This window comes from Myotis brandtii, unplaced genomic scaffold, assembly GCF_000412655.1.
Source record: "Myotis brandtii unplaced genomic scaffold, ASM41265v1 scaffold684, whole genome shotgun sequence".
Classification (NCBI taxonomy): domain Eukaryota; kingdom Metazoa; phylum Chordata; class Mammalia; order Chiroptera; family Vespertilionidae; genus Myotis; species Myotis brandtii.
Window position 1 is genome coordinate 447,111 of NW_005370673.1, and position 27,426 is coordinate 474,536.

The 27,426-nt window shown below is 41.6% G+C and overlaps 1 protein-coding gene across 2 annotated transcripts in view; it reads right to left on the minus strand.

Moving 5' to 3' along the window:
* The window catches only part of NOL8 (nucleolar protein 8), a 44,473-nt gene extending 17,053 nt beyond the window's left edge, over window positions 1-27,420 (minus strand). For both annotated transcript variants that reach the window (XM_014529508.1, XM_014529509.1), the window contains exons 1-12: window positions 26,908-27,420; window positions 25,825-25,986; window positions 25,232-25,294; window positions 22,681-22,759; window positions 20,818-20,953; window positions 11,156-11,224; window positions 7,521-9,380; window positions 5,859-5,972; window positions 5,239-5,361; window positions 4,868-4,958; window positions 1,937-2,075; window positions 1,006-1,083 (exon numbers count right to left, since the gene is read on the minus strand). In XM_014529508.1, coding sequence (XP_014384994.1) covers window positions 1,006-1,083; window positions 1,937-2,075; window positions 4,868-4,958; window positions 5,239-5,361; window positions 5,859-5,972; window positions 7,521-9,380; window positions 11,156-11,224; window positions 20,818-20,953; window positions 22,681-22,759; window positions 25,232-25,294; window positions 25,825-25,963 — 2,891 coding nt within the window. In that variant the 5' untranslated portion in view covers window positions 25,964-25,986; window positions 26,908-27,420. The remainder of the gene's footprint in view (window positions 1-1,005; window positions 1,084-1,936; window positions 2,076-4,867; window positions 4,959-5,238; window positions 5,362-5,858; window positions 5,973-7,520; window positions 9,381-11,155; window positions 11,225-20,817; window positions 20,954-22,680; window positions 22,760-25,231; window positions 25,295-25,824; window positions 25,987-26,907) is intronic.
* Between the last annotated feature and the right edge of the window lie 6 nt (window positions 27,421-27,426).

Genomic DNA, 27,426 nt, shown 5'->3' on the forward strand with positions numbered 1-27,426 from the left:
CTGTTTGCTCCACCCTGTTGATTCCCTGAGACCCCGCCCCATCCAAGCTGTGCGCAAAGGCTTTTGCATATGAATGGCCTGGCCCTTTGCAATCTAAAATTACCTAACAAACTGCAGCTGGGTCAGAGAGACCCAGAACTTCCAAAAGAAGGCCCAAGGTCTCACAGCAGCTTGGATTGCTTTACAGCTGGGCCTCATCTGGGCACCTCCAAACCCCAAACAAAGAAGAGGAATCTGCAGATCTCTCCATAGCTCCTGCTGGGTAGCCTCAGGCAGAGGCTAAATTAGCACCTCCTTAGAGATCCAAGAGCCAATGTACCCAGTGGTCAGAGTGGGACCATCCAGATTACAACTCCTCAGATCCATAAGGGTCACACTTAGGGGGCAGACTCAGTGAGCACCAAAGCCCCACTGAATCAAGTCTTTCCCCAGAAGGTTCTCTCCAGCACAGAAGTTCTCCCACTGTAGACACAGCTGACTCTCACAGCCAATTGGCCTGGAGGTCAATTCCTCCCAGTGATACCTACAACAATCAAGGCTTAACTACAACAAGACTGTGCACAAAGCCCACAAAGGGGTGCACCAAGAGTGTCCACCTCAGGTAATTGGGGAGGCTGAGCCACTGGGCCCTATAGGACACCTAGCACAGAAATCTACTCTATCAACACAGAATCCTAGCCTTCAAAACTGTGAGAAAATACTTTCTGTGGTTTTAAGCTACCAAGTTTGTGGTAATCTGTTACAGCAGCTACAAGAAACTAATGTGCATAGGAGGCACCATGCTAGAGCAGGAGCACACATTATCCTTCACATGCATGACATTCCTGTGCCCAAGGTAAGGCTCTCTCCACCACACCCATAACTCCAGTCCTTTTTCTCCCCTGGTCTTAAACTAAACACAGTGGAGACCAATGGATGCAATATTCATTCCTACTGACTTTTCTCATTGTTTGCAGTGAGATTAATTCACATAAACCTGCTACTAAAAGAAGAAGCTTGACTTACCTTTCTTTTGGTTTATCATCTCTCTTTTTTTCATAATTGGCATGGTCATGCCTTGTTGGATCATAGTGTATGATGTCCCTATGTAAAAAAAGGAGTGATAAGTTGGAAGAGATAAACCAGAAAACAAATGCAAAAAGTTAATAGCAAATTATAATTCAACACCAGAGCCATTCCACTTTTTGAGCAAGACAATGCTATACGATATCAAAGAAAAATCTCATTAGAAATAATATTTTAAATTATTACTTTTAAGTTTCCCTGGACCTTTCTGTTAATATTAAACATTATTTTAAACATACTAAAATATATAGAGATAAAATGACACACTATTAGGGTCTGCATAAAAAATTTTCAGTGGGTAAAGCAAGGGAAAGTGAGTAAAGGCAGAGAAAAGAAAGCTGGTCATAAGTTGGTAATACAGAGGCTGGTATACACGGATTTCATTACACTAGTTTCTCTAAATTACATGTTTAAAATTATCCATGATAAAGAATTGTATTGATAACACTTAATGGAAGCAATGCTGCTATGATATCTAAGAGCATAGGCATAGAAATTATTTTAGATTAATTCCTTAAAATTGAATCACTGGGTCAAAGGCAGGTATATTTTTATTTTTATTTTTTAGTACAAAGTACCCTTGTCAATGAGATTAGAACATGGTGATTTAGTCAGCTTTAGTTTAAGATGATATTGTTTATGAATTAGGACATATTATGGTTGGGTGCAACCCGGGACCTTTCAGTCCGCAGGCCGACGCTCTATCCACTGAGCCAAACCGGCTTCGGCGGCAGGTATATTTTTAAAGGTCTGATACATCCTGCCACAGGCCACCTCAGCAAGTTTAAAATGGCCTCGTTTTAAACTGAGTTCAGGAAGGCATTTGTAGCAAAGAAAAAAAAGGTGGAATGGGATAGGACATAAACCGTACTTAAATTTCTTAGCAGGTACTGATCCTTTGCTTGCAGAATTGCTTAAGTTGGTTTGCAAAATACTCTGCACAATATTTAAGGCTTTCAACTTTTCTGCAGCGAGCTCTTCTTTCTCAGTAGTTTTCTTTTCGTTTACCTCTTAAAGGGAAAAGGATAATTAGTGATCTCTTGGCAAATATAACTTGAGGAGTCTACTCATCAAATACTTATCAATCACCTAAACACATTAAGATAGGCAGAAAAAAAGTGAAACCTCATTTTGCTAATAATCTCCCTATCCCCAAGACCCTCAACGCCACAGTGTACCCAGGAGTTGCATGGCCAGCAAACAAAAATTCTCACTTTTATTTGTAATTATAAAAACTGAATCTGGATTTAATGGTTTTCATTGGCACATGTAACAGTTTTTAAGGTAAAGACTGACAAATGTATAGAAAGATACCAATTACAAAACTAAAGTTATTCCAGACTGAGTTATTAACATTTTAAACTGTAACCTAAATTACACCTAAAAGTGAAAGATGGCGATTCTACTGACGAATATATTTCAGTAGACAGCTGCGCCAGCTTTTGATACAGTCATCAGTATTGCAGGAAGAGAGCCCAAGGTCCATATGCACAGGGCATCATGGAAGGAGATAGCTGCTACCCTTAGTTACAGAAAAAGACACTTATCAGGGAGGAAAGTTAAGCAGCTACTTTGGATTACAGATATAAGCCTTAACCCTTTGCGGTCCAATTTTATTTTTGTAATTCAAACAGTCTGGTCCAAATTAATTGACAGGATTGAATGTTGAACCGGTTTGCGGTGTCGACCTCAGCCTCGACGTTGGACCTGCTCCTAGCGCCTGGTCTGTCTAGTCAGCCTCCACGTTGGACCGAAAAGGGTTAAAGACCCTTTCAACTTTTTACAGGATATAAACCAAGAAACAGAAACTAAAACAAAACACTGATTTGAAAAAATTATCAACAGAGATGTCCCAAAACTTTCTAAGGGTTCCACGGAGGTACAGATCATGTTCAAATAAATCAAGAAATGCTTTATAAGCCAGGCTAAGTGTAAGGACAGACACAGTGATGGGAGGAGCATGTGGCAGGTAGGGGAAGACAAAATAAACACATATGTTTAAAAGTACAAAGTTTTATGCTGCATTAGATTGAACCATATGAAACTACTAATTCGACAGCTTTTGACTTTGAAAATGGCAATTTCAATTTTAACCTAATAATGACCACTAGACAGTAGAACACGAAAGGGTGTTTGTAGGCTGGCTGTGCTGCCTACCTGCAGGACAGTATTTGCAATTCACTGAAAATGAGCCTCAAAAGTAGGGAGGAAAACACAAGGACATGTGTCCGCATGCCTTAGGAATGGAGTGCCATCAACAGTGACAGCAGGGTCTGGAGGAGCTGAGAGAGAAACTGAAGTTGGGACTTTAATTTTCACATGGGCCCAGGAATGTCTGTGAGAACGATCCATTAGGCACCGAGAAAAGAAGGCATGGGACTCTGTAGAGCAATCAGAATCAAAGATGACCCAAATTTGGAAATTACCCATATAAGAGAAGGCTAGAGCAACAACAACTTACAGAAACCTGGGAAGAGCCTGCACCTGGAGGCGAAAGGAACATTAGTTACCAATGAAAGAAGAAAAACACCAGGAAGTTGTGGTATAATGGAGAGCAAAGCAAAGAGAACATTTCACCAGGGACAAATGCTGCAGGTCAGCTGAAGAGGCTGAAGCTGAGAAAATGCCACTACATTTGGTGAACTGGTAAATCACAGCTTTTGAGGGAGCACTTAACAGAAGAGCTGTAAAGAGACAGACTAAAGTGGCAGAAGGTAAGGAAGTAACCTCTCTGTGCAGCTTCTAAATGTAGGCTACTCCCAAGGTTCTGTCCATTCCTGTGTTCAACATGGGATTTTGAGTGAGAAGCTCTGAAGCCTAAGTTGTGTGGACCCTAGAGAATTTAATCTTTGAACTCTGGTTCCTGGAAATGTACAACACATAACAATCACCTCAAAGAATTGAAGTACTCAAATCAGACTGTTTTTTCAATAGTCAACTGGTTCTATGTAATTTATTTTTTTCAAGTTTAGAACTAAAATCTTGGGAGTGGCAACCTGAAAATTGGCAGGGTTAAAGGAATGGCATCTTGCACCTATGAGAGCTTTTTCTGTAGAAAGAGAAACGGAGCTACAAGAAAGAGAAGATGAAGAAGTCTGTGAGAAAGGGGGTAGCGGGATGTATGAATGAGGAATTCAGATGCAGTTTAGGTTAACTCAAGAAGGAAGGAAAAAGGGAAGGTGTAAAGAAAGAAGTTCTGTGACTACCGAGGGAGCAGGGAGCTCACTCGAGGACAGAAGTAGGTCTTCTAGAGAAAGTTTAGAACCACTGCTATGGAAGATGCTAAAGGAAGTAAAAGAGTAGAATTTGGGTGTTTCTGATAGCATCATTACTGCTAGATATACCCAAATAAAGACACATCCAAGTAGAATGGCATTCAATAGCACATTCCTTTTTAAAATACCTGCACCCAGCAAACACACCAGGGAAGAATACTCTTTCAGAGTCAAGTGTGACTTAACTGTCGTTCATGACCTCACCTGGACCTCCAATTCTACTGACAGACAGGGACCTCACCTCTTCCCTTGTGCGAGAGATGGCACAGAGAAAGACGGTGCCTCTGGTGGATGCCATCTATTCCTCTCTTTTCTGGCAGCTTCAAGTAATTTAAATTTTCTAAATAAACTAATATGTGCAAACGAACTCAAGGACTACTGAACAAGCTGTGCACTGGATAATAAGCTTCATAAGTCACTGTTTTGGGATGTAGAGCTTCTCCAGTGTTAAGCAAAAGCTAGACCAGATGACTTCTTAGGGGGTCCCAACGCTGACATCAGCACTGTTCAGACAATGAGGCATTTACCTTCCTGTTCCTCTTCACTGTCACTTTCTAGAAATCGGGAGTCCATGCGGAATCTGTCATCAGTGCCAAAGTGAGACTGCAAATTCATGAGCTACCAAGACAAACACATACACAATTATAGCCATAGTCCCAAGAAACCGCTTCTAAAAAAGACGTTCCAGGTGCCCTCCCGGACCCTGAAATGACAATGTATGTTTGCATAACTTCACCTATCCATGATCCAGTCAGAATGGCTGTGGGGGATTTACTCCCAAAACAAAGTTAAAAACTGGAGCGTGGGTCAAAGTCTTCCTGCATTTGCCTAGATTTAAGGACTATGTCAAAAAAATAAGAACATGTTGCAAGTTTTAGCATTTTCATTCTTTACTAACCTTCTGTCCAGCTCTACCCTCGAACTGAGGCTTGATTCTGAACCTATTCCTGTCCTCTTCAGGGTCTGACTCCTCCTCACTGCTGCTGCCAAACAGCGTTCCGGATACTCGGCTCAGGACCTCCTGTGACACAGATGACGGCCGAAACGTGTATTAAAAGCGAAGGCAATCAGTGTTTCCTTCATTATGCAATCTCCCCTCACATTTAAGAACCAACAACCCAGATGGCTCTCCCAGGAAAGGGTGGTGATGGTTAGGATAGAAACTCCCGACTCAGTGATATCTACGTGGCCTTTCAGGCCAAGCAGAAGCTCCCAATGCAGCCCAAATGGGGGCTGGGGGTGGGCGGGGAAGGACGGCAGTTGTTATAAATGTGGGAATAATTTCTATGGGATTTCACTAATATTGATGCCACTGTGCAGGTAATGTGGAGGTGATGTTCACGTGGGAGAAAATTGCCAAGGTCCCTGTAGTCTGTGTGTGTGGTGACTCGGGAGCCCTGGCTTTCACTGTGGCTCCCAGAGGATTTTATGTTGAGCCTGGCAGTGTGTGTAGGTCTTGGTCTGCAAATGGATCTGCAGAAATAGAGCAGTGCCCACAAAGACACCCTGAACTCTTACTTTTACTGGTTTCTCTACCAGCTGGCTCTGCTCCCGAATGGACGTCTCCTCTGTTTCAATTTCACTGTCAGAACCAAAGATGATGTGTGTTGGCTTGTCCTCTGGAGGACCATCCTAGAGTGGTCATCAAAGGCATTACATAAGACAACCCTCAGCTCCATTCCCTGCCAAGTCTACTTCCCACCCTTTTTCTTATCCAGTGAATGCCATCATCCAGTTATTTTCCCAAGATGGACACTTATGACTTCTCTTCCTTTGCATATCCAGCTGATCAAAGTCCCATCAATTAGGCCTTCTCGGTATCTTTTCAATCTACTCCCATGGTTACTGCCTTGGTTCTGGCTCATGACCTTCCCAAAGGCTGTCCCAGGTTCCAGATTTGCCTCATTTGATTTCTTGATCATGGCCTGAATAACTTTCTCGAAACTGAGCTTGGCAAACTATTTCTGTAAAGGGGCACAAAGGATCTGTGGTCTGTCCTGTATTCTTTTTGAAAAAATGCTTTAAAAATGTAAAAACCATTCTTAGCTTGGAGGCTGTACCAAGATAGGCTGTGGGCTGCACGGCCTATGAGCTATAGTTTGCCAATTCCTGTTCCAATATAGACACAATGAATCTTCATCCATTTGTTTAAAGTTATTCAGTCTTTTCACAGCCTTAAGAATAAAGTCCAGCCCGGCTGGCTTGTCTCAGTGGTTGAGTGTCGACCTATGAACCAGGAAGTCATGGTTCGATTCCCGGTCAGGGCACATGCTCGGGTTGCAGGATTGATTCCCAGTGTGGGGTGTGCAGGAGGCAGCCGATCAATGTTTCTCTCTCATCATTCACGTTTCTACCTCTCTCTCCCTTCCTCTCTGAAATCAATTAAAAAAAAAGAAAAAAGAAAAGAATAAAGTCCAAGCCCTGTAGACTCTTCACTGTCCCTATTTACCTCTCTCGTCTTATTTCTTGCCAAACATTTCAGTCACACACATTCCCTTTTGTATAAATTGCTGCCTCTTCATGAAATGCCTTTCTTCTCCCTTCCCACCCTTTTACCTCTGCCCAATCAGTGTATACTGTTCTCACTAGCCTTAGTTTAGGCTGAGGAAACCCCCATTCCCATCCCTCTGACCCACTTGGTGCCCCCCGGTGCTGCCAGGGCACATGGGCATACTCTCTCTGGACCTTGGAACTCAAATGTCACCTTCTGCATACCACACTAAGAGCCAATACGTGAGGCAGTAACCATGTTTCTTGACCTCATTCTATAAATCTAGTACTTCCAGTGAAGGCCTAGAACTTCATAGGTACTTAACAGATGTTGGAAGAATGAATAAAGGTTCATTACAGTAAATCGTGGCAAGACATAAATCACTTGGGAGGTGACTTATATGTAAACTCGGACATATTAGGATATATTACTTAACTATACCAGTTCTAATTCCTACAGGAAACTATGAAAAAAAATAGATAAAGACAAATTAAAAGGGGTTTTCATAAATAGATTAATCTCACTTTTGTTGGAATATACTAAATATTCATGGTGATAAAGGCTTCCAACTCAAGGACAAAGAAAATGAAACTGGTGTGTGCCAAGATACTGACCTCTAAAGGGGCACGCCTACCTTCATGGGAAGAAAAGGATGCAATTTTAGAGTTCTTGTTAAACCACAGACTCACCAAATTGGCCAGGGCATTATGAACCAGCTTCTTTTGCACTTCTTTTGCTTTCTGCCTTGCCTCTAAGGCTGACAAACGCTTCTGATTATCTTCAGCATGCTTATCCTTAGCAAAAACATTGGCTGAACTATTAAGAGAAAATGGGAAGTCAGTTTTGCTTCCCTGAGTGTTCATCCTGGGGACCTCTGGGGAATTCTCAGGAACCATGTGGCTGGTTAGATCAGGCCTCTTTTCAGAGTCCTCTCCTGTATTTGTGGTCCCGTGGCAACAGTCTTCATCAAAGCCTCTCAGGGAGGTTTCTGCACCAAGCCTTATAGGCTTCTTATCTTTCAATGGCAACAAACTAGAAATAGGATTTCTACTTCCCTTTTCTGAACTGCTAGGGGACTGCACTTTGTGATTCTGGGTCTTAAAAGTAAACTGTCTCTTTTGAGGTTGGATATAGTTTGGGTCATCTGCTTTCTTTGCACCTTGGAAAGGAGTCAGTTTGCTTGACGAGCCGTTCGAATACGGCAAGTCCTTTTCCAAGGACATGCTAGTGGGACCCTCAAGCTTCAAGGAATGCTCATTTTTATTAATATTGCTAGAGGCAACATTCTCTTTCAAGGACTTTTTCACTGGCTGCTTTCCATAGAGACAGCCTACTCCCTTGAATGCCTGGAATTTTAGCTTTAAGTTGTTTTCCTTTGGTTTCTGTTTTTCAGGGGTATTCTCTTCTCCTTCTAAAAGGGAAGCCACAATCTCTTCAGGATAAATACATTGTCGACTTCTGTGGAGGCCACCAGAAGTCCCATGGCTCTTCGAGGCTCTGTCACACTTGGAGGTGGTTTCCCAGCCACCACTCTCAGAATCTTCCTTTGGAGCCTTCAGGTCACTGCCAGCCAAATGTCCCAAATCAGCTAAAGAGAGAGTCACGTGGAGACAGTTTTTCATCATGGCGTTATACTTACCTTCCTCAGACTCGGCTGATTCTGACAGAGAATCAGCATCTTCACTGCTACTGGAGTTGGACAAGGACTTAAAGCTAAGCTGCTTTACTCCATGATTTAAGGCTAGCTCCACATTGGTTTTGCTTTTTTGTACTTTAGTACAATGATCAGAAAGCTCACACTTTTTTCTATTTTTCAAAGAAATTTTCTTGTATACAGACTGTTCCATTTGTGGAAATTCTGTACTCTTTTTAACCTTACCAACATTTTTTTTCATTGCAGTGTCATCTGTATCTCCTGAATCATTGTCGCAATCACTTCCCACATTATCTTCACTATCAAAACAAGAGACATTTTTGTTGCCTAAACCTGTTGAAGAACTAAGTTTGTGAACATCTGATTTGAAATCATCCCTTACAATTTCAAAGGAATCATATTCATTTATTGAAGACCATGTAGTTCTCTCCAAGTTTTCCTCTCTTGCGATCATTAGTCTTAATTCATCTTCAGAATCGGTATCATCCTCAGACATGCTATTTTTGTTCCCAGTGTTTTCCAAGCCAGAAGTCTGAAGAAACACACTTTTAAGTTTCTGACTATCAGAATCAGGTACATGGGGTGATTTAAGAGTAACAGGATCATTAGGTATTTCTTGTGTGGTCTGTTGCTGTGGTAAGTGTGGATTCTCCATTATTACCCTCCCGGGTCTTGGTCTCACAGTCAGAGACAAAGTGGAACTCTGATCCTTCTGCACTTTTATTATCTTCTTGGGAGGGCTGAAAAAGTCAGAAAATTTTCCTTGCCGTTTCTTACTCATAGGATCATTCCCTCCTTCCAATTCCCAAGTGAGATTGGATATAGGAATGGCATTTGTAAAATCCTCCCCTATTTTTTTTAAGTTGTGGCAGTATTTTGATGGATCATACTTTATGTTTCCATAAGTCAAGGAACAAAAACAAAGGCACTAGGTTTTAAGAAAACCTGTCAATCTGGTGAAGCAAAAGGACTAATGTTTAATCTTTTTAAAAAATTTATTTTTATTGTTGAGGATATTACAGATGTCCCCCATTTCTCCCACACCCTTTGATCCCCTCCACCCACTCCTGCCCCATCCTCGGCCTTCACTGCACAATACTGTTTAATCTTACCCTCAGTTTGCTATCCAACAAAATGAGAATTTCACTAGGCTACCTCAGGTTCTCTGGAATTGAGAGTTCTATCCAGAATTACCAAAAGCACCATCAATATTAATCAGCAGAATATATACTTGTATGTAGACACCACAGCAAAGTCACTCAAATTAGATTCTAGATACAGAGTACCAAAGACTGTTTTCTGTAAATCCGAGAAACCCATCTACGGAGCTGATGCTATAAAGCAGAGAATAGAGGAGTACCCACATGTCCTCGGGTCTCAAATTCCTTTGGCTTTCCTGCCTTCTCAGTACTCTCTCTGATTCTAGCTATCCGAGCTCTGACTCTCTCAGCTCAATAACCTCCATTTACATCTCTTTTCTCTGCAGGGCATTTTGTAGGTCTTTATTAGAAAGATAATAACTCTTTACCAGGATGTGTTTTGTGGCTAACATCATCAAGAAGGATTCTAGTTAATGTCAACATGCTGTGATGACACTTGGCATTTGCCAATTTCCCAACACATACGAACAGGCAATAATAAGTTGCTTTAAGTTATCACCCCTGAAAAGCTTCTTTGTTCATTTAGTAACTACTGAACACATATCAAGTATGTGAGGCCTTCCATAAAGTGTCCATGGTCTCTCAGCTTCACACTTCTCTTCAGAATCTTCCTCTTTGCTGTTAGTGGCTACCATTGGTAGGAAGCAAGAAGGGAAAGAGGAAGAAGGACCCACCATTTCTCTGGGTTTAGTGCCGCTGGCAGGGAAGGCTCCAGCGGCCTCAGGAGCATAGTAGCCTCCAGCAAGGAGGACATGCCTTTCTGCTGCTCTAAGCTCAGGGAGGCAGCGGTTTCCTATCAGTCACCTCTGGGCAATCTGTTAGTTCCCAGCTCCCCCAGCACATTTTAAACACACTGGATACACGACATCCCCTCTGAATAAAAGACTCGCATTAGAACAGGTAAAGATACACAAGTGCACCTCTGCCCAGAAGTTCTTAACACCAGAAATTCAAAGTCTTAACAATCTGACCTCATTTCCTCAAAGGAACAGGCGTATCTGAATTTGCGCATTCTGGGCGCCACACTACTTCTCCACCCACCATTCTCATGTTTATCTACATATTTCAATCTACCATTTTCCTTTCCTGAACTCCTCCTTCCCATCACATTTCCAGGAATGTGAAACCTCCTGCACTTCCTCTAAAGCCTTCTTTGACAATGGCCCTATGTCCATTGCCCCACTTTAGATCTTTCAGCAAAGGCTTTGAATCCATGTCAAGTGAGAGAAAGGCATATAAATTAATAAGTGAAAAGCTTCTTTGACAATCATCATTTGTATCACTTACTCATATAAAACCTCATTATATTCTCTAATTATTATCTTAATTATTCCATTCATGCAGGTAGTAAGGTCTTACCTTGCCTGGAAGTTGGGAACATAAAACTGTTAAACATCTAAAGATTTCCTGACAGAGGTAGTGAAATTCTAAAGATAGGAAGTAAACTTTGGTAATTAGCCAAAACTGTGCTAAATAATAATTACTCTGGAAACCCAATTGCAAAGGATATTTTACGTTTATGTTGATTCTTTAGATGAAGAACAGGTAAGACTCTTCCAAATTTACTTACAACCCAATTCTGAAAAAATAAAAAAACACGTATTTATTATATATGTCACAAATGAAAAAGATTAACCACATTTCACAAATATAACTTTAAAAAATCCTCACATGAAAATATGTTTATTGATTTTAGAGAGAAGGGGAGGGAGAAAGGAAAAGAACGAGAAAGAGGGAGAGAGAAACATGGATCGGTTGTCTCCGGTATGTGCCCTGACTAGGAATCAAACCTGTAATCTTTTGATGTATGGGATGACACTCCACCAACTGAGCCACCCAACTAAGGCCACAAATATAACTTAAAAAAAAAATTAAAGTCACGGTCTGCCATGATTACTGCTGGGTTTAGTTTTCTGATAATGAAATGAGTTCGCAAAAAAAAAAAAAGTATGTGAAGAGAGAAAAGCAAAAGAAGGACAATTGGGGCATGGAGGATGCTACACAACATGAGAGGACTTCCCCTTGAAGTTACAAGAAGTTGGACAGCCATAATTCAAAACAGGATTCCCTGTTCAACACACAAACAGCTTCCAGGGATGCACGCACTGAGACATCTAAAGGTGGGCATAGCAGAGTGAGTAAGCAAAGAGGGAAGAGGGGTGAAGGACAGAAACAAGAGCGGCAGATGCAGTCTGCTGCTCACTGCAGCACAATGGACAGGACAGCCGCGAAGGGACGGGGTGACACCTCTCGTGGCTATAATGAAGGGGCAGAGGCAGCAATGGCCCTGGATGGCTGGTACCCGCTGAAGCTGAGCCCAGGGTGATGGTCAGAGAAGCGTACAAAGGACAGCAGTGCTCCACAAGCTGCCAACACAAAAAAGGAAAGCAGCAGTCACGGGAACCCCTCCCCTCATACTCCTGCGGCCTACCAAGCATTAACAACCCCTCCCGCCCCGCCCCGCCCCGGCAGATCATGAAAAGGCAAAAGCAACATTCAAACCTAAGTGGTCTGTACACACTACGACTTAACCCACTAGAAAGAACAGAGCCTCAGACGTGTGAAGCCACTTCTCCTCGCCGACCCCTCACCCGCCCATCATGGTGTAGCATGGCAGTCAGCTGGGACAGCCAAGATAGCAGTGTGGCTGGCAGCTTCTGAATACAGGAGAGTGGCACTGGCAGGCATGGACCAGGAGACCCATAGCCTGCCACACACCACCATGGGAGTGGTGCCTTGAAACTGAGGAGACTGGGTCATTAAAAGGATGCCCACCTCCTTGGAGGATATGGGACAATTTCCATGACTGAGGAGACACCAACCCAGAGATAGAGGAAGCCCCTGTAGTGCAGGTAAGACAAAAAACAAAACCTTGTGCTCCAGCGCCACCTACTGGAAAATAAAAGAAAGACCTCTACTTATCAATACAGTGGGGCCTTGACTTATGAGTGTCCCGACTAACGAGTTTTTCGAGATACGAGCCGTCTCTCGGCTGATTTTTTGCTTTGAGTTGCGAGCTAAAATTCGGGTTACGAGCCAGCTTCAGATACCCCACCGCTAGTTGGCGCAGTGAACGTCACAGTGAATGCCACAACATCAGCCCAGCATCACATGTCTCACTCGTTCACTGTTGATTTGACATACGAGTAATATGAGTTACGAGCTCCGTCACAGAACGAATTAAACTCATAAGTCAAGGCCCCACTGTATGCTAAGCCAATGAGTTTCAACTGGTGTGCTGCAAGAACTTAAAACATGCAATGCCTGACTATTTTAGTCAGGGGCACTGACCTTTTTTCCCTACACTGTCAAATATAAAAATGACAACAGCCAACACAACAGCAGCTGTCCAGTGTAAAATGCCTTGTCTTAAACCATAAATATAATATAATCAGGCCATATAATAGAGTTGCATTTTGTTGGCCATCTACACTAATAAAAGAGAAACATGCAAATGGTGTCACTCCGCTACGCCCACCAGCCAATCAGGATGAGTATGCAAATTAACCCAACAAATATGGTGGTTAATTTGCATATGCAGGCGCGGAGTGAAGACTGAAGACTGAAGATGACTGAAGACTGAAGAGGCTTGGCTTCTCCGCTGCAGTCGGAGTGGAGAAGCCAAGACTTGCTGCTGCGGCCGGACCAAAGGCCTGGGTCCCGGGTGCTGGAGGAAAACCGGCGCTGGCAGCCAGGGGAAGGAAGGCCTATTGCACGAATCTTCATGCAACGGGCCTCTAGTATCGTATAATAAAGTAACATCTGATTGGTTAATTCTTGGTACCAGAAATCCTTATATAGAAGTACAGACACCAGATTTTTTAAAAAGTCACTTTGGCCGAGGCCGGTTTGGCTCAGTGGATAGAGCGTCGGCCTGCAGACTGAGGGGTCCCGGGTTCGATTCCGGTCGAGGGCATGTGCCTGGGTTGCGGGCACGTCCCCAGTGGGAGATGTGCAGGAGGCGGCTGATCGATGTTTCTCTCTCATCGATGTTTCTAGCTCTCTATCTCTCTCCCTTCCTCTCTGTAAAAAATCAATAAAATATATTTAAAAAAAAAAAAAGTCACTTTGGAGCCAAAAGTGTAGGTAATTACAATTATTATTATTTTTTTGTAAATCAATCTTAATTATGCCTACTTTTTTGGTGAGACTGGCAATATATATATATATTTTGGTGTGCCACAGAAGTTTAATAATTAGTTTATGTGTGACATGGGATGAAAAAAGTTGAAAATTGATGTGCTAAACAGTAGAGTCAAACACTTAACAGAAAAGAGGTTTAATTCTCACAAATGCCCAGAGAGAAATAATGCATCAAGCACAATAAATAACCAATGTAACAAAGGAGTTCAGAAAGAAAATAAAAAATACCCAGAAAATAAACTTAAAGACATGGAAGACAGTGATAAAAATGACAGAAAATTCAAGAAAACAGCTCTAGAAGTATTCTCTCAGATATAAGCAAATTCAAAAAAACAATGGAACTAGCTTAGGAATAGAATCAATGAATAAAAGGAGTACTTTATCAAAAAAATTGAAACTTTAAACAAGAACCAAACAGACATTTTGGATTTGAAGAAATCAATAGAAGAGATGAAGAATGAACTAGCAAACATAGGAAAGAGAGCAGACTAGATGGTAGAAAGAATTAGTAAAACTGAAGACAGAAATTTAGAAATGTCTCAGGTGGAAGAATAGAGAACTGAGAGTAGAAAGATTAAAGACTCCATGAAAACTATCTGACTCTACTAGAGCAATATAAGAATAATGGGTTTGGCCCTAGCCAGTTTGGCTCGGTGGATAGAGTGTCAGCCTGTGGACTGAAGGGTCCCAGGTTCAATTCCGGTCAAGGGCATGTACCTTGGTTGTGGGCACATCCCCAGTAGGGGGTGTGCAGGAGGCAGCTGATTGATGTTTCTCTTTCATCGATGTTTCTAACTCTTTATCTCTCTCCCTTCCTCTCTGTAAAAAATCAATAAAATATATTTAAAATAAATAAATAAATAAAAAAGAAAAAAAGAATAATGGGTTTGCCTGGCCAGTGTGGCTCAGTGGTTGAGCACTGACCTATGAACCAGGAGGTTACAGTTTGATTCCTGGTCAGGGCACATGCCCAGATTGCAGGCTCGATCCCCAATGCAGGACATGCAGGAGGAAGTTGATCAATGATTCTCTCACAGCATCGATGTTTTTATTTCTCTCTCCCTGTCCCTTCCTCTCTGAAATCAATAAAAAAAAAACACAAAAGAGAGAGAAGAGGAGAAGGTAACAGAGAGCTTATTCAAACAAAATGTTGATGAGAAGTTTTCACACATAAGGAAAGAGCTGGACACTTGATCTAAGAAGCTTACACCTAGATATAACACCTACTTATATCAACCCAAAAAATTCTTCTGAAAGGCACATTATATTAAAGCTGTCAAAAATTGCCTTGGCCGGTGTGCCGAGTTGTCCAGTATACTCCGAAAAGTGGTGGGTTCGATTCCAAATCAGGGCACATACCCAGGTTGCGGCTTTGATGCGGTTGGGGTATGTACGGGAGACAACCAATTGATGTTTCGTTCTCATATCAATGTTTCTTTCTTTCTTTCTCTCTCTCTCTCAAATCAATATTTTAAAAAAAACTGTCAAAAATTAATGAAAAAGAAAAAATCCTCAAGGTTGTCAGGGTAAAGAAGACAGTAACCTATGAAATAAAGCCCATTAGATTACCATCATATTTTTCAGCGGGAACACTATAAGCTAGGAGAGAGCGGAATCAAATATTCAAAAAATGTAAAAAGAGACATCACTATTAAGAATAAGATATCTAGCTTGTTAGAGTGTTCCTGCTGAAAAATCAATCAAAACATATCCTTGTGTGAGGATTAAAAATAAAGTAAGTAAGCAAGTCAAATAGCTACTGCAATTGGAAATGAACACACAGTGGGAGGGGGGAAGGACCGAACTTGTACAGGTGAATGAAGATAAGGTGCAATCTCAAGAAAAAAAAAACACTAAAAATGACTTTTTTTTGCATAAACCTAATGGTACCCACAAAACAAAAATCTAGAACTGACACACACACACACACACACACACCCAAAGGAAAAATATTATAGAATACCAACAAACTAAAATAACAGACAGAAACACAAAGGAAAAGCAATAGTGAAGACACAGAGCTACCAAAAAAACTAAAAGGCTATAGGAAATCCTCATACATTAATAATCATCCTAAATGTATTCAGGACTGAACTCACCAATAAAATGACAGAGAGGAACTAGATAGATTAAAAAACAAAACCCAACTATTTGCTGCCTTCAGGAGACAAACACAGTGAAGGAGTGAAAGTGGCATCTCCAAGCAAGGGGCATCCAGAGAAAAGCTATGCAGCCATAGCTAAAAAATAGGTTTCAAGATAAAAAAGGTAACAAGAGATAATGATGGACATTTTACAGTGATAAAGGAGGCAATACATCAAGAAGACATAACACTTACCAACATATATGCATCCAACCTAGGAGCATCAAAATATATACAGCGCCCTAACTGGTTTGGCTCAGTGGATAGAGCGTCAGCCTGCGGACTCAAGGGTCCCAGGTTCGATTCCGGTCAAGGGCATGTACCTTGGTTGCGGGCACATCCCCAGTAGGGAGTGTGCAGGAGGCAGCTGATCGATGTTTCTCTCTCATCGATGTTTCTAACTCTCTATCCCTCTCCCTTCCTGTCTGTAAAAAGTCAATAAAATATGTTTAAAAAAAATGTATACAGCAATCGCCAGGCTGGCATGGCTCAATGGTTGAGCGTTGACCTATGAACCAGGAGGTCATGGTTTGATTTCCGGTCAGGGCACATGCCTGGTATGTGGGCTCGATCCCTAGTGTGGTGTGTGCAGGAGCAACCAATCTATGATTCTCATTAGTGATGTTTCTCTCTCTCCCTCTCCCTTCCTCTCTGAAATCAATAAATATATATTAAAAAAATATATATTTGGCAATTATTAACAGAAATAAAGGGAGAAATTGACAAAAATACAAGTACAGTAGAGAACATAAATACCCATTGGCAGCAATGCATAGATCATCCAAATAAGAAAATCAGTAATGAAATACCAGCCTTAAATGACACATTAGATCAAATGGACATGATTGATATTTATAGACCTGTCACATTAAATACCAGATTACACATTCTTCTCCAGTGCACATGTAACATTCTCAAGGATAGTCCATATGATGGGGCACAAACCAGCCTCAACAAATCAACTTTATAGCATTACGCCCACTTCAATATACAAGAAAAATCTCAGATAAATTACCTAACATTTCTCCTTAAAGAACTAGAAAAAAAAAGGTCAGCAGAAGAAAGGAAATAATAAAATTGGAGCAGAATTAAATAAAGTAGAGAACAATAACAACATCCAAAAACCAGAAAAAATTAATACAAGAGCTGGTTGTTAGAAAAGATAAAGTTGACAAAACTCTTGCCAGATGCACTAAAATAAAAACAGGAAACTCAAACAAAATCAGAAATGAAAGTAGGTAAGTTACAATGGACACAAAGAAATACAATGGATTATAAGTTATGTCACCAAATTTGATAACCTAGAAGAAATGAACAAGTTCTTAGAAATATATATAACCATCCTAGACTGATCAAGATGGATTGGAAAAATCTAAATACTGAGATCAATAGAAAGGAAATTGAAAACCTCCCAAAAAATAAAGAATCCAGGACCAGATGTCTTCATTAGTGAATTCTACCAAACATTCAAATATTTAATACCTATCCTTCTCAAACTCTTCCAAAAAACTGAGGAAGAGGCAATACTTCCTAACACATTTTCTGTGACCATCATAACCCTGATACCAAAACCATGGATAACACAAGAAAAGAAAACTACAACCAATATCTCTGATGAATACAGATGCAAAAGTCCTAAACAAGATACCAGAAAACAACAAGATAGAATACAACAATACAATAAAAAGATATCACAATCAAGTGGGATTCATTGCAGGGGCACAAGGATGGTTCAACATACACAAATAGATCAATGTACTCACCACATTAACAAAATGAAGGAAAAAAAAATCATATGATCATATCAATAGATGCAAAAAAAGCATTTGACAAGATACAACACCCATCTATGAGTTATAATACACTATAGAAGGAAAGTAACTCAATAAAGGCCAAAACCCTCAGCTAATATCATACCGAAGAGTGAAAAACTGAAAGCTTTTCATGTACGATCAAGAACAAGCCCTAGTCGATTTGGCTCAGTGGATAGAGCGTTGGCCTGCAGACTGAAGGGTCCCAGGTTTGATTCCAGTCAAGGGCACATGCCCAGGTTGCAGGCTCAATCCCCAGCAGGGGGATGTGCAGGAGGCAGGTAACCAGTGATTATCTCTCTCTCCCTCTCCTTTTCCTCTCTGAAATCAATTAAAAAAAACAAACAAACAAAAGAATAAGACAAGGGTGCCCACTCTCTTATTCAACATACGACTGAGAATCCAAGCCAGAGCAACTGAATTGCTTTGTCAATATTACATATATAGATAACTCTGAAAAGTCCACCAAAAGACTATTAAAAACTGCTATTAATACAGTAAAGCTGCAGGATATGAAAATCCACTGTGTTCCTATATACTATAAATGAAATATACTATATAATAAAAGCCTAGGTGGCGTCATGCCCTCACGATGTCGTCATAAGATGGCCGCCACAAGATGGCCGGCAGGGGGCAACCAGGCCTGCAGGGGAGGGCAGTTGGGGATCATCAGGCCGGCAGGGAGGGCAGTTGGGGGCGATCAGGCTGGCAGGCAGAAGTGGTTAGGGGCAATCAGGCAGGCAGGCAAGCAGGCGAGCAGTTAGGAGCCAGCAGTCCTGGACTGTAAGAGGGATGTCTGACATCCCCTGAGGGGTCCCAGATTGGAGAGGGTGCAGGCCGGGCTGAGGGCCCCTCTCCACTCCCCGCCCCATGCACGAATTTTGTGCACTGGGCCTCTATTCATTAAAATAAATGAAAAACAAAAATATGAGAAAAATAAAACAATTTCATACGAATTTACAAAAAGATAGAATAAAACACTTAGGAATAAACTCAACAAAAGGAATGAAGAAACTATTCACTGAAAACTATAAAATATTGGTGAAAGAAATTAAAGACACAAATAAATGCTTGAACTAGCCCTATAAAGCATTATACAAATTTAATGTAATCCCCATCAATATCCCAAAGGCATTTTTCAAATAGAACAAAAAAATCATCAAGGTGTGTTCTCCCTTCTGTCTCTTCTTCCCCCACAGGCATCTCTTAAACTCCAAGGGACTCCACAAGACTTGCCATCAGGGGAGCAATGGGCAGTGGCAGGTCTTCCAAAGCTAACCTCTGGAACTTGTACCTAAGGCCCCCTCTTCTCCAACTTCCCAGTGAGCTAAGGCAGCCCTGCCCTGGCTCATTTTTCTTGTAACATTTCTAGGAAGCCACAGCCGCCCCACCTAGGCTCTCTCCTGTTGCTTCTTCTATCCTAAACTCTGCCTTGTTTCACTGTTCCCAGCTTTCATAAACGTACTCTCAAAAAAAAAAAAAAATCATCAAATATTTATGGAACCAAAAAAACTGGGAATAGCCAGAGCAATTCTGAGAAAAAATAACAAAGCTGGATGTATCATTCTCACTGACTTCAAATTATACTGTGAAGCTGCAATAATCAAAACAATATGGTATTGGCAAAACCCAGACACATAAGCTAATGGAATAGAATTGAGAACCCAGAAATTAACCCACATATTTATGGGTAAATAGTTTTTGAAAAAATAGCCAAAAACACACAAGGAGAAAAGAAAGTCTCTTGAATAAATGGTGCTGGGAAAATTGGAATGTCATATGCAAATGAATGAAACTAGATTGCTGTTTGTCCCCATACAAAAACACTCCCTCAAAATGGATCAAAGACCTAAATATAAGACCTGAAAAAATAAATTACATTAAAAAAATCTCAAAAACAAAAAAACCATAGATACTAAACTTATGGATCTTGGTCTCAGAATTTGACCCCAAAGGCAAGGGAAAAGCAAAAAGGAATGAATGGGACTATATCAAACTAAAACACTTCTGCAACAGCAGAAAAAACCATCAACAAAAGGCAACCAACAGAATGAGGGAAAATATTTGCAAACAATATATAGAGATAAGGAGCTCATATTGAAAACATAAATGAACTCATACAACTCAACAAAAAACGAACAATCCAATTGAAAAATGGGCAGAGGATGTAAACAGGCGCTGTTCTTAAGGCATACACATGGCCAACAAATTTATGAAAAGATGCTCACCTTCACCAGCTATTAGGGAAATACAAATCAAAGCTACAATGAGGTACAACTCCACACCTGTTAGAATGACGATTATCAACAAACAAATAATAACAAGCGTTGGAGAAGTTGTGGAGAAAAAGTAACCTACATTTACTGTTGGTAGGAATGTAAGCTGGTACAGCCACTATAAAAAACAGTATCGCAGTTCCTCAAAACATTACAAATAGGCTATCTTATGAGCCTACAATCTCTCTTCAGGGCACCTTCTGGAAAAAATGGAAAACTTGTTTATAAATATGTATGCACCCATATGTTCACTGCAGTATTATTCATGGTTGCCAAGACATGGAAACAATCTAAGTATCCTTCGATGGATGACTAGATAAAGATGTTGTATATACATATAATGGAATACTGTTCAGCCAAAAGAATGAATGAAATACTGCCATTTGGGACAACATGGATATATCAAGAACTGTGTGATTTCATTCATATACAGGGCATAAAAGCAAAGCAACAAACAAACTCACAGGTTATCAGAGGGGAAGAAGAGTGGGGGAGGGTGAAGAGGGTAAAAAGGTCAAATACATGGTGACAGATGGAGAGTAGATTTTGGGTGGTGAGCACACACTGCCAAATATGGATAGTGGAGAACTGTCTCCACTTGTTTCGATTTTTGTCTCTATAAAATGGAGGATAAATGTGCTTGCCCAAGAGTTGTATAAGCACTTTGAAAACCATGAAGTACTATGTTCAAAGTACTATCTACTAGTATGTTAAAAAGCAACTGCTTTAGACATGATACCCAGTCATGTGGTCCGAGGATTAGGTTCTTGGGCTAGTCAGGCTACCAGAAAAGACTCACTTTGTGTCCTGGTACTTCTGTCCCTGGCACAGCTTTCATATGGAAATCCACCATTCCCATCTTTTCTAACAAGTTGGTGTTGCCTAGTACTGATTTTTCGTTCTTTGCTTGTGCTTCTTCTCTCTCTCGGGCCAATCTGAATCAAAGAGAGAAAATATAAATAGATCAACCATGCTATTAATGGAGCTTCTGCTTTTATTTTTAAAAAATAATATAATGCTGTTTAACTTTATAGTGATCATTTAGAGTCTCTCAATTTTCCCTTTCAACTTAAGCACTTTGTCCCTTCTCAATCCCATCTTCCTCATGAGGAAGATGGGTCTTTCAGAGCCCAGTCTGCCAAGTCGTGATTATTCCTATCCTCATAATGAAGAGAATGCTGATTCAAACTCCCCACCTTATTTAGGCCTGAACTACTGTGCTAACCACTCATCGCTGGACCCTCTGCCTCTGGCCTGTTTCCTAACATCCCACCTTCCAGAGCAACTGTCAGATTTATGCTCCTGAGGCACCTCTGCAGGCACTTCAGGCAGCGGGCACTGAGTGCTCGTCCCGCTCAGGACTGGGCACCAGTTTCTATACATAGTAGGCACTACAGTGCTGCTGAATAAGTCTCACCACTACCCTGTTCCCAACTGAAGAACAGAATCAAATTCTCACCTGTCTCATCAGACCACTCCCTTAAAACATGCCTCCTGCTTGCCACCTGCCTTAGACCTGTTTTTCCCTGATCAAGAACAAGCTTATCAATAACACTGATTGCTCCATCTGTACATTCCTAAAATGTTTTCTCTTTTGAAAGTTCCCAAACTTACACAATCTTTCCTCCCTGAGAATACCTTCAGAATCATAAAATACTCAAATAGCTGTTACAATGCCTTGTACTTAATCACTTACCAAATTAACCTTATGCCTCTCACACAGGAATTTCCCATTATCTTTATCTTTGTATGACACTAGCATTAATAGTCAAAAATAACATAGGCAACTTAGTAGTGTCTATTCAAATTTTAAGCATATATAACTCCAGCAACACAAACCCCAGACGAAGCCTTGCATTATGCAGGAGCCATCCATGCAGGGTCTAAATGTCCATCAGTGAGGTATAGCCAATTACACTGTGCATCAGCTATTTGCCGAAATAGTACTAAACAGAAGTTACAGAAAATTGGGAAGATCTACATCACCGCAGAAGGTTGTATTAAAAAGATAACATAGGCATATATTTTTATAGCTTAAAATATGCACATGTAAATGCATTGCATTATCTTTATTGGTGGAGTTGGGGTTGTGAGGAGAAACAGTTGAGTGAATTTGCTAATACCATCTTTAATAATAGTGTAATATGCAAATTGACTGAAAGGCTGAACAGCGGAACAACGGGATGACCTTCTGGATGAAGCCAGGGCTTCAAGGGCTGAGATCCTTGCATGACTTTCTTGAATCGGGCCTCTAGTCTATAGAAATAAAAGCCTAAGCGACCGGCTGACTGGCCGGTAGCTGTCATGTGCAATGACCACCAGGGGGCAGATGCTCAACGCAGGAGCTGCCGAGCTGTGGTGACTTGGCAGCTGTGGTTCTTGGGTTATGCACCTGGAACCAGAGAGGAGGGAGCCCGATTCTGGGGTGCCTCACCCGAGAACCACCCTCTTGCAATCTGGGACCCCTCGGGGGATGTCTGAGAGCCAGTTTTGGCCCGATCCCTGCAGGCCAGGCCGAGGGACCGCACCAGTGCACGAATCTGTGCACCGGGCCTCTAGTAATAAATATAATTACTCAATAGTTTCAAATCAATTAAGTGAATATACAGAACCATTTACAAAATAAAAAATACTGTTTAAATTCACATAGAACAAATCTTACCTGTGCAAAAAACTTTCTTTTGCTAATTGAATTTGTAGTGTTCCACCTTTCCATTTTGTGTTATTTAAAACAGACATACCTATAGAGTAAAGAATTATTACCCAATTACATCACAATGCAAAAATACATTTCAGAATGTGCCTTTTCTAATTATTTAATACCAAGAAAAGTAGACTTGTTAATCACGAAGAGATACAGAGAAAACAGAACAAGGAATTTTATTTTTATTTTTTTTTGAGCCACGCTGCCAGGCCCCGGCCCACTTTTAATTCTTTATTAAGACAAGTTGTTTCTGAAATTCGGAATCTGATTCCTGGTAATTTTTTAAAATCACGCAAATAAAAGTTAATGCCTTAAACAAAAATAAATTCACAAGAGCATATTTTAAGGCTGACACTTCCGAGGGTACCATCTGTTTACCTTTATACACTATGAGCAATCAACCCCAGCTAATCAACTTTTTGGAAGAGTAACTGAAAACTGACCACAAAATTGGTCTTTTCCATCCAATGCCATGAAGGCTTATCAACTTTCCAGGTTCCCCAATACTTTCTTAAGAGCCACAGTCTCCCTATGAAGCCCTCGATGGGAAGTCACACTGGGCTTCTGAGCTCGGTCACTGCTCAGCACGCATGTGCGCAGCCCTGGTGCGGGGCTCCACCAGGCTACGATCCTGAGCCGCCAAACGCACCTGAAGACCAGGTGTCCCATGAGCTGCCTGGAGAGCCCTAAGAGAACAAGGAATTTTAGACCTGGAGTGAAAGGGCTTAGATCCTGGTCTCCCCTGGACCACTTACCAGTGCAGCCCTTACATTCCCTACCTCCCAGTGTGACTGGAAGATACGAATGAGGCAAATGTGTAAACTATAAAGTAAAACTTGTTTGCTATTTGTTTACAAAGTAATGCCAAAAATCTCTGGTGAATGAGTAACATTTCTTTACTTCCCACTAAAACTATAAAATGTCAATGTAATTTTCCCAAGGTGAACCAGGACACTGGAATTATGCAGCTCCTCACTTTCACTTTTCACCTCATGCTAGTTACCTCTGTGTAACTTCCAAACAAATTAGATGCAAGTGACTGAACTATGCTATGCCCTAATAGTTGCTTTTTCTCAATATCTGCTATCAGATTCCTTAATAATAACCACTAACAGAGGGAAGATTGCATTGGTAGATATTTTAAATACAAAGGTTCTATTCAATTTAACCCTTTGCAGTCTAATTTTATTTTTGGAATTCAAACAGTCTGGTCCAAATTAATTGACGGGATTGAATGTTGAACTGGTTTGCGGTGTCGACCTCAGCCTCGATGTTGGACCTGCTACTGGCGCCTGGTCTGTCAAGTCAGCCTCGACGTTGGACCGAAAAGGGTTAATCTTCGCAGTAAATTATGAGGCAAACAATATCTTTGCTATACATTGGATAAGCAAACTGGAGCTTAGAAGTTTAAGTAACATGCCACAGGTTACATATCAGAGCTGCTGTGTTCTTAACCACAACTTGTCAAGGGTGATGGCCCTCTTTCCCTACGAACAACAAGTACCTCTTGACTTTTCAGCTTCCAAATAACTAGAATTCATTACCACATCAGTGGCAATATGGATTATCTCCCCTTTCTTCTTCAGTGAAGACCACAGTTTTACTAAACCTCTCTCTCTCTCTCTCTATACATTTTTTAATTAGCTTTTTAGAGAGAGGAAGGGAGAGGGATAAAGAGATGGAAACATCAGTGAGAAACATAATCTATCGCCTGCCTCCTGTATGCCCCCCACAACCCGGGCATGTGCCCTGACCAGGAAACGAACCTGTGACTGCCTGGTTCCTTGGTTGATGCTCAACCACTGAGCCACACTAGCTGGGAGTTGTTGTTTTTTTAAATATATACTAAACTTCTTGATAGAGATTCTATAATTTCAAGAATAGTCTTACAAGGCATACACTAAAGCCAGCCCTCTCCTAACAGCATTTAATTTCAAGAAAATAACCTCCCTAAAAAATGAACTCACAAGGAAAGGGGGAAGGGTATGGCATAGTGCAGTGATGGTGAACCTATGACACGCGGCACAGGTGACACGCGAACTCATTTTTTTGGTCGATTTTTCTTTGTTAAATGGCATTTAAATATATAAAATAAATATCAAAAATATAAATCTTTGTTTTACTATGGTTGCAAATATCAAAAAAATTCTAAATGTGACACGGCACCAGAGTTAAGTTAGGGTTTTTCAAAATGCTGACACGCCGAGCTCAAAAGGTTCGCCATCACTGGCATAGTGGGATATGTGTAACAAGCAATTTCTATGAAAGCTTTGTTTCTTGTCCAAAATATTTTAGAATACCATTGTTGAGCAATACCATTAGCAATGTGCTACCACATGTCTGCTGACGCCAAATGGTATGAAACTAAACCTGCTGAGTTACAGGATATTGGAATTCTCTTGATCATAGTTGTCCCTCTGGATGACTTAAAAATTGGCTGTTAAGATGTAGAATGAAGTTATTCCAAGTTACACAGACATAAACTGGCAAGTCATATGGAATATCTTACATTTTTTCAGGTCTGATTCAGCTACTCTGATGTTGATATATGCAAAGACTTTCTGTGGGTTTCCTAAAAAAATAGAAAAATACGTTTATTTAAATTCTTATCCAGGAAACAATATAAAATGATTACATTTATAAATTTTAAAAAATGAGCTCTTGGAAACAAACTCTTTCAAAGAAAAAACTTGTTATTTTTCACTGGACTCTAAGATTGAAGTTTTCTAAATATGATTATTAAAATATTAAAAAATAAAATAAAAAATGCCAAATGGTCAGTTGATTATGTTATGATGTTATGTTGTTATATGATTTTGTTAGTGACATTCTACTTAATAGGATACTTAATGAGTAATAGCATTTTAGCTCTGAAAACTGAAAGTTACATGTTTCAGACACCGGGTGTTTTAGAATGTAGAACATTTTTGAACTCAGGAATGTAATTCTGGGCAAGTTCCACATCATGAATGACACCTCCAGGGCATGGCGTGGGGTATACAATGACACACAGGGGCTAACATTCATCTCTGCGGTTCCCTTATTTTGTGATAACTGACTTGCCTTGGACCTGCCTTTACCCACGAAAGACTATCAACTTGCCTTGGTCATCTTTCCGAGTGATGATCTCCACATCAGACACGTCTCCAAATCTGCTGAACTGGCTTTGCAGGTCCGCCTCGGAAACGCTCTGGCCAAGGCCACCCACAAAGAGGCGCGTGGTCTCTCGGCTGGCCTTCATCAAGGCTGGGCGCCCTCACTGTTCTAGTAGGAAAATCATTTGAGTTCTTTCCGTCAGTTCTTCTCAAACCTAAACAACCAACCAAAACAACCCCAACTCACCTGGAACCTTGGATGCCAAATTGGTTGCCTAAACTTTCACTCTTATATTGTTTCTAAATTTTATCCCTGGAGATTCTGGTCAAACCCTACATCCACTTCTCCACGAACCCTCGGGAACAGCACCTCTGCAGACACCGGAACGGGGAATGCTGCCCCACAAACGCGCCCAGTGCACTCTACCCTCCCAGTCACCTATCCACGCGCCAGGCATCCTGCTTTCCTTCATTTATACATTCCTCTGTTCACTTTAAGCAATGCTGACAGCCGGTCGGCGTGCTACAGGATAAGAGACAGCTCCTGTCACCAGAGGTGACGTGCTGTTCAGGCGAAGAGAGCAACTGCTACCATAGCTAATACAGGCTTGCTCTGCTTTTTTAAAATGTGTCAGCTTTGTATGGTATAGTTTGCGTGCATCCCTTTTTCAGATGAGCAGGAGGGATGAAGTCACTTTCCCAATGTCATTCAGAGAATTAATGAAGCCAGAATTATAAACCAGGTCTAATTTCGGGGCCTGTAATGCATCATTAAACTAGGAAAGCTGTTGTATTCGAAGGGGCTCGGGGAACTCTCGGAGGTACTCGGCGGAGGCCCCGTGGGATCTAATCCCGGTAGCACCCAGGGGCCACACTCGCCTTTTCCCAAGAGCGGACACCCCTCCCACTTTAGACCCCAAAGCAGCGTCCGACCCCGACCTAGGGCTCGTGCTCTGGGCGTGAGGCACGACCTACGTCTTCCCGGTAGACTCCCTGCCCCCACCCTGCGCACCCAGGTTTTTTGCCGCTGAAGACCCAAGACCCAAGAGCAGGGACAGTGCAGGCCAAACGGCCCAGACCCACTCCTTACCGCGTTGTCTCCACAGCCAGCGCCGCGTAGGGCCCTAACTCCTAGTCGCGTGTTCCACTAGGCAGAGTCGCTATTCCTTCCTACTCGACTTCCCACCCCGCCTCCTAAGGTTCCGTGACCACTCAGTTCCCGTGCTCTGCATTTCGTTCCCCGTCGTCTGGGATACCGCGATGCCCCCGCCACCCGTCCCTCAACGTCCTCAAAATTCTCGAATCGTAATTCTATGATTCGTACTAAGAAGGGTTATCGCCCCGTGTTTATCCACGCCTGGACCAGCTATCGGCGGAAGTGAGAGCGGAAGGAAAATAACGAGACGCTCCCCTTCACACGGTCCGGAAGCTACTCCTCAGTGACGCACGCATCTGGTTGCTCCAAACTCCGCCGGCGCGGGTGGGACAGCTCGGTCCTGGGGCTTCGGGCTGGAGCGAACCAACTCTCTCCAAGCGTGGGGACCGTTGGGGAGCAGCGGGTGCAGCGTGCCCGGGCGACAGAGCGCCCGAGGCTGCGTGCCAGCACGGG